Source organism: Ailuropoda melanoleuca, chromosome 5 (assembly GCF_002007445.2).
Source record: "Ailuropoda melanoleuca isolate Jingjing chromosome 5, ASM200744v2, whole genome shotgun sequence".
Classification (NCBI taxonomy): domain Eukaryota; kingdom Metazoa; phylum Chordata; class Mammalia; order Carnivora; family Ursidae; genus Ailuropoda; species Ailuropoda melanoleuca.
The window spans coordinates 21,986,304-21,999,200 of NC_048222.1; the positions used below are offsets into that span (position 1 = coordinate 21,986,304).

The window sequence follows — 12,897 nt, forward strand, 5'->3', positions numbered from 1 at the left end:
TGGTGTTTAACTTTTCTGAAGCTCTCAGCTTGTTCTGCCATACTTGTTTTTAAAATCTTGACCTAATTTAGACTCAGAAAAATGTTTCAACACTAGTACAAAGAGCTTCCAGACACCCTTCACTCAGACTATCCAAATATTACCACATTTACTAATTTGCTCTATCCTTCTCTCTATACAATACAAAAACATAATTTTATATATATATGTATACATATATATATATATGTATACATATATATATATATATTTAATATATTTAAATAAAGATTTTATTTATTTGACACAGAGAGAGAAGGAGCGAGCAAGGACAAGCAGGGGGAGCGACAGGCAGGGGAGAAGCAGCCTCCCACTGAGGAAGGAGCCCGATGTGGGGCTTGATCCCAGGACCCTGGGATCATGACCTGAGCCAAAGGCAGATGCTTAACTGACTGAGCCACCCAGGCGCCCCTATATATATTTTAAGAGTTATGTTTTTATGACTTAAAATTACTTACATCAAAATAGGCAGCAAACATATCATCAGATTCTGTAAACATATCAGGTGCCAAGAGCTTTTTCTGAGATGAACCTTAATGGAAATTAACAATAATATTTGAAAAATGAAGGGATACAAATTAAAACACAAATAAGTCATCAATGTAATATCACTAGCAATTAAACTTGCACATGAGTTTTTCATTAATACCCAACTTAAAGTCACTTTGTAACACTTAAGATATATAAAGCTATACATTTTTAAAAAAAGGATGCACTTTAGAAAGTTGGAAGACCTAACGTCAGTACTTTCTCCATTATTAATATGCTACCTTTAAATACCAATTATGTATTAAAATAAAAAGTTCCTCTTTAAAAAATTCTATTTCCAAATTGCAACTTAAATCTCAAAAGATTACTAGCCCCACTATAGATCCAGATCTCTATGTATTTCTCCCCTAAAAAGTCCAATAACCTCAGAAATAAAAGGAGTTCCTTAAAGAAAGAAAAAAACAAGAATGTGATGGCTTTAAGCATATGAACATACACCCGATCTCGCTTACAGTAAGGGAAATACAAATTAAAATTACAATGAAATACCCTCTCTCTTTTAAGACCGGCTAAAAAACCCAAAAGTATGACAACATCCTGGTAACAAGGCCCTGATAAGCAAGTACTGAGACATTACCTGCGAGAGGTAAAACGGTAAAAGCCTTACAGACTAAAATTTGGAAACACAGCACAATTATATTCTTTTGGCCCAGCAACCCCACTTGTCTAGGAAATAATTTCAAAGACGCAGTGGTAAGCATTAAAAAAATGACTTAATGCGCAACGTCATTATAATTAATCCTTCAATGAATAATCAACAACTGGATACAACCCAAACATCCACCATTAGAAGACACAGTGAATAAACCTTGGCACATTCATTACACTGGAATAGCACAGAGCCGTAAAAAGGAATGAAGATCTTTTCATACCAATGTGTGTGTCTATTTTTGTGTTTGCCTGTGTAGGCAGAATACAAATACACACACGTGAAAGACATTTTAATAATCAAACAGAAAATTCCTAAAAATCAAAAGCCCTAATCTATCAAATGAGGGGTATACCACACAGAAGTATTTCAAATGACTTCACGAAACCTTGGAATGCATCCCAAGGATAAAAAGAGTCATTGAATTTTCAATTTGCATTCGCTACATTCAATATTGGTGATAACTACATAAAAGCTTCAAAATAACCTAAATAATCACGTTATTAGGAATCACGTTTTTCACTATAAAAGAAACAAATAGAAAGTCAAAGACGTTAATATAAACCCTGTAATCTCAAGTTCGATTTGGCGATTTTTCAGTATGAACCTCCCCTCTCCAAAAATGTATGTACGTCCTAGCTTTGTCCACTGAAAAGTCCCATGAATAATGGGCACTCCTAAGTGCTTTGTGAAATCTAAATGGCATTTCCTATTAAATGGAACTAGGGTTCCCTGAAGCAACAGCTGCTTCTGCTCTGGGACAAGATATGCACAAGGTGAGCCTGTGATATCTTACAATGTGATAGAACAGAGTTTGCAAACAAAAGAGTGGGGTAAATTTGGTCCCGATTTTTTTTATATGGCCCGTTTTTACATTTTGAAAGGTTTTAGGGAAAAACATAATATTTTGTGACATATGAAAATTATATGAAATTTAAATTTGTGTCCACACAGTTTTTTTGAGAACACAGCTGCCTCTGCATTACAACAGAGTTCAGTGGTTGGAGCAGAGAAAAAAATGCATAAATTACAAAAGCCTAAAATACTGACTACCTGACCTTAAACAGACAGTTGCCAACCTCTCCTAGAAACATATTAATAAATATATTAATACCAATAAATCCTGTAGGGTTTGGATCAAAAAGACACTGAAAACCAACTTAAAAAGGCTTCCTCTCTCCCCATCTAGCTGGAGAGAGTATTTAAATACATAAAGATACCAAATAATAAAAGCCTGACAAAAACAACCCGAACCTCACTGGTCATCTCCGGAGGTTGTTAATGTACCAATTCTATTCTATGCTAAGTATTAGTCAGTAAAAGAAAATAACCAAGCATTTATCCTGACTTTCCTGTACAAACTGTATTTCTTGGATAACCAAAGAATGGAAACCTCTTCTCTTATGGAATTATAGCTAATACAAAAAGAATAATGGAAATTTAAGAATCACCACTTTGGACTGTGCCCGCCGCCTATCCCTACCCCCCATGAAATAGTGGATCTAAGGAATGATCACCAGTGGCTGATGAAACTGCCAGGTGAACAGCTGAAGGACAACTTCATGGTGGACAGATGTGATCCTCTTATCTAAACACACAATCTCAATATCAATAAAAATAGGACAAGCACACACCACATGCCACCTGATGTGATACAAGTACACCCACCACTTAGGCAGTGTTCTTGCCAAAAAAAATTACCTTAAATCTACTCAGGTCTCTAACACTTCTATTAGTTTTCAAGAAACATGGAGGATAGAGGAAATAAATGAAACAAGAATGATGTGGCAAAATCAGAATGGAAAGAAAAGTTTATAGGACACACGGCCTCAGTATCTTCACAAGAAAATGGAAAGGGGGAGAGAGAAGGATGAGAATAACTATTAAAGATTCTGGGAGATTAAGAAATACGTGCATCTTATTTGGATTTTGATTCAAACCAATCAACTATAATTAGAAAGATATTTAAAATGATCAATAATCTTTAGATATGTTTTTTAATTTTTACTTTTTAAAGATTTTGTTTACTTAGAAAGCACAAGCAGGGGGAGGGGGAGAGGAAAAGAGAGAAGCTTCAAGCAGACTCCCTGCTGAGCGTGGAGCCCAAACTGGGCTCAATCCCAGGACCCTTAGATCATGACCTGAGCCGAAATCATGGGCTGGACACTTAACTGAGCCACCCAGGCACCCAAGTAATGTTTCTTTTAAAAAGTCCTTATCTAGAAGAGATACACAATGAAGTATTTACAGATGAAATGGAATCATGGCTGGGATTTGCTTTAAATTACTCTAGCAAGCAAAACAGAAGGTAATGACAATATATTATTTTTTAAAAATAAGCTCTATGCCCAACACTGGGCTTGAACTAACAAACCCAAGATCAAGAGTCACATGCTCTATCAACTGAACCAGCCAGGTGCCCCAAACAGAAGGTAATAAATAAATGAGATTCAGTATAACACTGTTTAGGTTATGTGAACTAATCAAAAACATTTATAAAGGACATTCACCGGGACACATTTAATACTGTATTACCCTAAGATTTAGCAGGGGCAACATCTCTATCCCTTTCACTTTTACCCATCCCATAACAATGTCTTTCATTATTTACAGAGCTAAGAATTCAGAGAAAGCATGTCAAAACAAAAATTTAACTTACCATTATTCTGTTCAACAGTCATTAGATTATGCTTGGCTTTTACTGAAGCCTCAAATGTGTCAACATTTTCCCGTTCATACTCTTTCACATCAGCAGCTACCCTTTCCAGAATGTCATCTGGAGAAGGTGACCGTGTACAGGTACTGCTCTGGGGGCTGCTTGGTTCAGATGGCACAGACATATTGCTATCTTCAGCAAGATATTTATATTTCTGTAACAACAATATAACGTATTATTTTCATAAAATCTGATGCATATCTGCTAACAGGTATTGCACTGAAAAGACTGTCAATGTTAGAAATTTTAAAAAGGTATTGATGTCTTGATTGAATCAGATCCACAATCCCTTACATATATTTCTAAAATCCACAAAACTCTGAAAAAAGGTGTTCTATGTTTGGTGCACATTCATTAGGTGACAAAGCCTCACCTGAACAGATGTGATACTATTTGTAGTCTTATTTTTATCTCCCCCAGTGTGAACATAATATGTCTCACTGCAGAAATACTAATGTGTTTGATAGTGGGGTACTGTTCTAGACCCCACTGATGGGGCTATGTAATATACATAGATGCACCATATTACCTTTCTAAAATTCAAATAGTTCTGAGTTCTGAAGCACATCTGGCCCCAAGGGCTGGAGATAAGGGATTGTGGACCTGGGCAAGAACAAAAAAAGATTCAACCAAGTCTCTAGGGATATTAGTTTAATAACAACAATTTTATCAGTGCCCCAGAAAAGTTTCTCTGGAATTCCAGTTTTGCCCTACATCCTCTGGTGATTCAACTTCTTTCCTTTGCTCTGACCTACCAGTGCCTGATTTATGATTTGCTCTGTATGTGCAGGTAAGCTGGCACAACTACTCTTTCCTTTGCCCACTGTCTTTCTTAACAGCATCTAATTAATTTTTCACTTCTTTCAGAATGTGTTCGCAACTCCATCACGCACCTTCCCATTATTAGAAGAAAACATTACACTTTAAAGGGACTGCCATCCACAAAGGTCTAATGGCCATGGCTTTATCTCAGGTTGGCCAAGGCATAACGGACAACCTTCCAAGGCAGGCAATCTTATCATTAAATGACTATACAAAGACCTATGTACAACATCCTCTCCCCACCCCATTTTCTTAGTCACCTACCTCTAAACTACTTTAAATTATTTTTGAGATGTTGCATTTAAGCAATCACATTTACACAAGAAAATCTGCTATTTTTTTTAGACATTAAAATGGTTTTTCCCCCTACATAGAAACAGGTATAATTGCATAATTTTTTTTTGCTGAATGAAATTCCTCCAATTTATTCTATACTAATTTATGAGGCTTTTCTTTAAAAAAAAAAAAAACTTTCACATTTTGTCTTATAAAAGGTTTATATCTGAATCCTATATAAAACAAAAAAAGGGAAACCATTTCAGCTTAAGAAACTATTATCTTTTCAAATCTCATGAAGATAATTTCACATACATGCTTCTTTAAGACTGGCTCAAATGCTACCACCCACCGATTCTTTATCACAGTAAACCCCTTTCACTAGGAGTAAACATTTAGGAAGGACTGCAGACAACTTCGCGGAGACACACCTGAACAATCGCCTGTCTCTGCATCCGTCTCTGCTCTATTAGGGCTTCTTCATCTTCTTCTTCCACATCAAAGTCTTCAAGGCTTAAAAACATTACACATACATAAACATAAAGAATTTCACACGTACTTACAGAGTCACAAGCCACAACTATTACACAGTTTAAAAATAAAAGCTAGAAAACGTCGGTCATCTGCCAGTTCCAGCAAAAGTCTTAAGCCATTTTACTCTCTTTACCCTGTTTCTGAACTCTCAGTTGCCTGGTTTGGAATCCTGGCAAGTAACTTAACCCTGTGCGTCCCACTTTTCTCCTCACTTGTTTCATGGCACCAAACTAGGGAACAAAAGAAAGATTCTTAAGTTCAAAAAAGTGACCCCTGGCTCTACCATGACCTTGGTATTACTAAAGTCATGTCACCGAGCCAGCCTCAGTTTTAATCCCTACAGAACAAGAGCGTGACACATAAGAACACTAGTACCTTCTCTGGGTCACAGAAAACTATAGGTTCTTGGAAAACTATGGATCCTTTCCCTATCAAAAATGCACATGTAAATATTCACATGCAATCTGACAGGGAACGTGGTTCCATCTCCAGACACTGCCCCTGACTGGTCCCAATTTCCTCCCAAAGAACTCCAAATCCTTACAATTTCTCCCCACACAGCCTCTTTTATGATCTGCTGAATGTTCAGAGCAGACCAGAAAGCAAACTGCATTCTCAAGGTATCAGGATCTATGTTTAACACCTTCACTTACTTGCATATCACCTAGCTCTGACAGGGCTTTCTTGACCTAGGCACTACTGACATTTTGACAATTCTTCATTATGGAAGAGGGCGTTGTCCTGTGCATTAGCAGATGGTGAACAGTATTTCTGGTTTCTAGCCACAAGATGACAACCAAAAATACCTTTAGATATTGCCAAAATGTCCTCAGAAAGGCAAATTACCCCAGCTGAGGACCACTGCTCTAAATTATCTTATTTTTTGAGACGTTCCATCTAGACAACTAAATTCACATTAAAAAAATTTTGTCCACTGGACACTGAAATGTTTCTGTATTTTCCACACTGTAACAGACATACCTAACACCAGTTAGCCTCAACTGCAAAATATGTATCATTTTATATGAACTGAAAAGTTTAAAAATTAACTATACCCCCACCCTCAACCACACAAAACTGGTAATCAAGATTGGTAGAGCTATCTAATAGACCTGTTGTCTCTAACAAAAATGAAAAAGGGAAGGCTCAGGATATTCACTCCAGCCAAAACTGAAACCTCTAAATTCAGAAAACGATGACCTCTGCCACATAACCTATAATATATGCACAAAAAATTAACTTTTAAATTCAGGACCTAATTAATAGATTCACTTACAATGTCCAGGTGGAAATTAAAAGATTTCCAGGTCAAACAGTACTTGTCTAAATTGGAAAAAGGAAATTATGGGAAATTCCATTCTTACTTATCATCAGATGAAGATTCTTGTTCAACTTTCATTCCTTCAGAAAGACTTCCTTTAAATTTATCTTCCTTTACTTTGCTCCTACTCCTACGTCTACGACCACCCCGTGATCGAGACCGCCTTCTCAAGCGTGACCGGCTCCTCCGACCTCTGTCCCTATTTGGGGAGGAAAAATTATACATACACACATTTTAAAGGTCAACTAAAGGTAGAGAAGCTGTGGGTGTTTTGGGGGCAGGAGTACACAGGAACTCTCTGTACTTTTCAAAAGCTCAATTTTGCTGGGAACCTAAAACTGTTCTAAAAATGAAATCATTTAAAAAGGGGTTAATTAAAAATTTGAAGTAAAGTAACATCAGAAAGATTGGAGTAACCAGCTTAATTGGCGATAACTAAAACACAGCTATTGTTCTTACTGGACTGCAAAGGGGCACAAAAGAACTTTGGGGGAATGGAAATGTTCTTGATTATGGTGATTATGTGACTATGTGTTTGTCAAAACTCATTTAACTTTACACCAAAAAGGGTGAATTTACTTTATGTAAATATGTTTCAATAAAACCAAGTTTAAAAACAGATCACTGCTAATAAGGTATAGGAAAGACAATGTGACAAAAATTCCCAGTCTAATTAATATGGCCCTCAGACATTTTTATAAATGCATAAAGGTCTTGCCTCACGTGTAACAAAAACTGCTATTATAGCTCAAGCATTAAAGGTGAAGTTTATGTTAGAAAGATGCTGTGGAACTCCAAACAGAAAAGGCTACAAAGAATTGGCAAACTCCCAGTTAATGTCACATCTAACTACCATGCTTATGTCACATTTCTCAAGAAACCTTACTAAAATAACATGAAAGGAACAATTGAAAAGAAAATCCTCAGGCAAAGAGAATGCAAAGAATTATATAGAAATGTCAACAAAATCTTGATGTGCAAATTGGACAGAATAGTAACAAATCAAATTTAAATTTTAGTCCAACAGGAACAGACAAGGTAAGTAAGAAACAAATGCATGCCACAGAATCCAAGAAAGCCTCAAGAATTGGAGACACCATGTTCTGTTGGATGTGGTGTGAGGTTAAAGCTAAAAAGAACTGGTTGAAAGCCTTAGGAATAGCTTGACTCTGTAAAGTCCCCTTCCTGACTCAGTAGAAAATGCCAACAATCCCCCTTCACATTCTGGCGTAATACTTAAAATTTATTTTATAGAGAGGTGTTGGTTGTTATAAAAACTGACCCAAGGTAGCAGGGAGGCACAGTACTGAACATTAAAGGATTAAGGGGAAGTCTACATTATGAAGAACCACAACTCTCCTGGCAGCCATGTCAATATTCTCCAGCAGATAAGAGGATTCTAGAAAATCACTAGCCCAAAAGAATAGGGCTACAGTCATTGATATGCTAAAGAGATTTAGTTACACTGAAGTGATACCCACCAATCCACAAATTCTACATTCTCAGAATGGAAGAAAGCTTCCATTCAGCTTTCACAGTGGCTAAGTCTTAAATGAGAATAGGCAACAAGAAGGATCCAGCTGTTTATGAGTAAAGTTCTCAAATGAAAAAGGTAAAGGAACAACAAAACGAATCTGGGAAGAAACAAAGCATAGGTAAGAAAACTATCAAGAACAAAAACTTCATAAAATAAACTCATTATCATCTCTGACTTAAGAGATGCTATTTCTATAAAACATGAACAAAATGGCATAAAAAAATTAAACAGCTAGCAAGTTTTAGAAATAAAAAAATATATACAAGAGCAGAGGGGGGAAAAAATCAACAGAAAGGTAAGAAGGGAGAACGGTAAAATCTCCTAGACTGAAAGTAGAACAAAACGACAAACACAAAAGATGACTGTGTTGTGGGGGCAATCAGTGAACAATACAGAAGGTTCCAATGGTGGGGAAGGACAATGGGCAAGAAAGCAAACCAAAACCAAAACAAAAGAGAGAAAATTTCCCATAATGGGCAGCCATAATATTCCTGCTTTAAAGGGCCTATTTAATGCCCAGCAAAATCAATGGAAAGAAAAGAGGCATGTACCAAGGCACGTTATAGTGGAATTCCAGAACGCAGGACATTTATTATAAAAAGAGAGGGTGAGAGAAAAACCAAGTCCTCTAAGAAATGCCCAGGCGTCAGAACAGGATTTCTCAATAGCAATTTGGAAACTAGAAATCCATGGAATAACAATTTCAAAATTCTTAAGAAAAAATTATTTGAACTTGCAATTCTACTCCTTGACAAATCAAATCAGCAATGGGGATTAAAAAAAAAAAAAGGCTTTTAAGAAACAAAGGTCCCAAAAATGTCATAGGAAGCTATTGGAGATGCATTAACAAAGCAAGGAAGTAAAACCTGAAGATCTGAATACAGGAAAGGGAAGCACAAAATAAGACAGAAACAAGAGAATATCCAGAGCACAGAAAAGGGAAAACAAATTCTACAGTAACTGTATAAGTAGGCCTATTAGTCAGTTTGGAGCCAGAAGGCTAGAAGCATTAGGAGGAAGATCTCTCCTTGCTCCCTTCCCCTGACTAGTTGGTCAGCAATGAGCAATATGCAGAAGAGCATGATGACTGTAACATTACAGAGAAATGTAACACCATTAGAAGAGAAAGTGTGATGCGTGGAATTAAAAAAAGTAATTGTTGGGGTGTCTGCGTAGCTCAGTTTGTTAAGCATCCAACTCTTGATATCAGCTCAGGTGCTGATCTCAGGGTTTTCAGTTTAAACCCCACACTGTGCTCCACTATGAGCGTGGAGTCTACTTAAAACAAAACAAAACAAAACATAATTGCCCATAGTAAGAAATCAATAGATAATATGGCAATAACTTAAAAAATTTCAGCATACACAACCTCAGACAAAGCACTTCTACTTCGAGAAATCGAGTATACAAAAATACTCAGAGATAACGTACAGATGCATTCACTGGTTGGAACATAAGCCTTTGGTGCACTGTCTTTTTAAACTACATTCATGTATTAGTTCAATTAAACATGTTAAAAAATTGGCAAACGGAAGTCCACTTATGTTTGAGTTAAAAAGTTTAACACACAGGGCTGCCTGAGTGGCTCAGTCGGTTAGTTGGTTTCTTGGTTTCAGCTCAGGTCATGATCTCAGGATTGTGAGACGGAGCTTGAGGCTGGCTCTGCGCTCAGTGGGGAATCTGCTTGAGATTCTTTCCCTCAGCCCTCCCCACTACTTGCATGCTCTAAAATAGATACACCTTTAAAAAAATACTTAATGCATATATTTTAAAATGATTCTTGCTTTACAAACCAACATTTTGATTAACCAACTCACTAAATATGCTTCACATAAAAGGGTTTCTACTACGAGTTAAACAAGTGTTTGCCCAGGGAGTCCTTCACAATAACTAAGAATACCATCTTGAGGTCATGTTCTAAGGGGACTAAATACAAGTTAATAGAAAAACAGAGAACTGCAATTACATAATGACTGAAAACTGGGCTACTTTTATTACTTTATGATCTATTCTGTTTAAAACAGAACAAAACAAATCAGCAGGCATAGCACATGTAGTATTTATCTTTCTTAAGAAGTAGGAAAAAAAAGCATCCCCCTTTCAAAAGATTGAGTTTTTAATGAACCACTGATTTAAAATTTGAAAAAAAGATAAATCAAAGAAAAATCAGTGTGTGTGAACTATATCACATGTTGGTAAAAAAGAAACTATATGGGATCACAGCTATAATTCTTCACAGAGGAAAATGGTCTTTAAGAAAACCTACCAAATGAGCTAATATGTAGCTTCAGAAGCATACAGAGTTTAATGAATTTTTTAAAAAGGTCAACATATGTAACATTATCTCTACCTCCTCCGAGGAGACCTGCTTCTTCTCCTGGGTGACCTACTACGTCTGAGTGGGGAACGAGACCGTCTTCTAATGGGAGATCTACTTGCTCTTCTTCGGGTTGGAGACCACCTATTGATCGGGCTGGCATCTTTTGATCTTTCACGTCTACTGAGGATATCATCTCGAGGTCGTGTTCTTAAGGGGACCAAATACAGGTTAACAGAAAAATACATTAAATTAATGAATTTGTTTTGCATATAAAAAACATCTTAACGGGCACGCTAACCTGAAGACAGTACACATAGATTAACATGTTTTGCAACAAAACACAAATTCAGAAAATCACAATGACGTTTTGGTGTTATGGTACGCTCACAGTAAAAGGTCTACTTCCTCTGCTCTCACGATTTGAAAATTACAAAGGTTATTCACGCTGTTAAGCCACTAATTCTAATTCCAGATAAACAACTCAAATAAAACTTGTCTAAGTAACAGTATTGCATCTCCTCAGTTTGAAGACTTTTCATTCTAAGTTTTGGCATTTTTATAATACAGAATCTTATTTTTAATATATTACATATAACAGCATCTTACAGTAACTGTTGACCTTAGAACAAAGGAAATGTAAGTAAGGGTTTAGAGAAAGGGAAAGTTCATCTAGTCAAGGAAATACATATTGGTCACACTGGTATAACTTTCCTGGAAAGACTTTTGACAACACTTTATCAAATGTAAACATACATTACCTTAGACTTTGCAATTTCACTTCTGTGAATCTATCCTACAAAATACTTCACACATAACCAATGGACATCTTTGCATACAATACTGAAAAACTGGAACCAACCAAAATTTTCATGTTTCAGTAAGGGAATGATTAGAAGTGACACTTGAACATGGGTTTGAACGGCACAGGTCCACTTACATGCAGATTGTTTTTAAAGTACGGTACTGTGAATGTATTTAGTCTTCCTTAGGATTTTCTTACCTCTAACTTACTTTATTTTAACAATACAGTATATGTGATACTAGAGCATACAAAATATGTGTTAAGTTATTGGTAAGGATTCCAGTTAGCAACAGGCTATTGGTAATTAACTTTTGTGAGACTCAAAAGTTGTATGCTCATTTTTGACTGTGTGGGGGACTTGGTACCCATAACCCCTGTGTTGTTCAAAGTTCAACTTTATCTATACTGCGAAACATGGTACTGCTATATAAAGAGCTAAAAGAGATCTTTACTGTCACAGAAACGTCTCATGAAAAAAGCAAATCACAATTTAACATGTAGGACTCCATTTCTGTAAGAAAGAAGAACATTCATATAATTTTATGTACATAAAAAAAGAACTAGAAGGACATTCTTATGACTGATAGTGGAGAGATGAAAAGGGAGACTTTACAGGCTTCTGCCTTATCTGAATCTCTTTAATTAGTATCTTTTCTGTAATTAAAAAATTATGTTTCAAATATTCAACTCTAGTCCTTAATAAACTGCTCAGAATTTCCTTTTCAAATGGAAGACAAACTGAAAGACACAAAGATCATTTAGAGACACTTTAGAGGACATAATCAGCAACACTAACAGCTGTCTCAATTTAGAAAGCTAAAGGAAGAAGGGGGCCATTTAATTACAATGCCACTTGCAAGAATTAAGTATCTAAGATACTTGGTGAAAATAGCATTCTTGAAGTTTTTCAGAAAATGATTTACACTTCAAGGTCAGTTTGTATTTATACTCACACACAATACGTGGCTAGGAATTTATATACATAGTATAAGCCAACCTTCTTTTAAGCTAAACTTGGCTGATAACTTCACATCCAATTATTCAACATAAAGATACTAAAAAATCAATTTCTGAAGTAGTTTAGACTAAACAATCCCCACCCACTCTGCTAAAATCCTTCATATGCCTTAATTACCTATTAGTTCTAGGATGCTAGGTAAATTAAACAATCTCTCAATCTATTTTCTCATTTATAAATTGAAGGAGTCGCTTTATGAGGTGAGATAATCACGAGAATTTGAGAAAAAAACCGATGGGCTAAAAGTATTATACAAATATGAATTATTTTCATTTTTATTGGTAAAAAAAAAAATTTCTTATACTATTCTTCCT

The 12,897-nt window shown here is 35.9% G+C and overlaps 1 protein-coding gene across 16 annotated transcripts in view; it reads right to left on the minus strand.

The window, feature by feature from the left end:
* Positions 1-12,897, minus strand: part of PRPF4B (pre-mRNA processing factor 4B) — a 37,615-nt gene that overhangs the window by 14,970 nt on the left and 9,748 nt on the right. For all 16 annotated transcript variants that reach the window (XR_004625403.1, XR_004625402.1, XR_002143720.2 and 13 more), the window contains exons 3-7: positions 10,794-10,970; positions 6,950-7,105; positions 5,483-5,564; positions 3,897-4,107; positions 498-571 (exon numbers count right to left, since the gene is read on the minus strand). Coding sequence is in view for 1 of the 16 variants with exons in the window: in XM_002924225.4 (XP_002924271.2) it covers positions 498-571; positions 3,897-4,107; positions 5,483-5,564; positions 6,950-7,105; positions 10,794-10,970 (700 nt within the window). In the remaining 15 variants the exon portion in view is untranslated. The remainder of the gene's footprint in view (positions 1-497; positions 572-3,896; positions 4,108-5,482; positions 5,565-6,949; positions 7,106-10,793; positions 10,971-12,897) is intronic.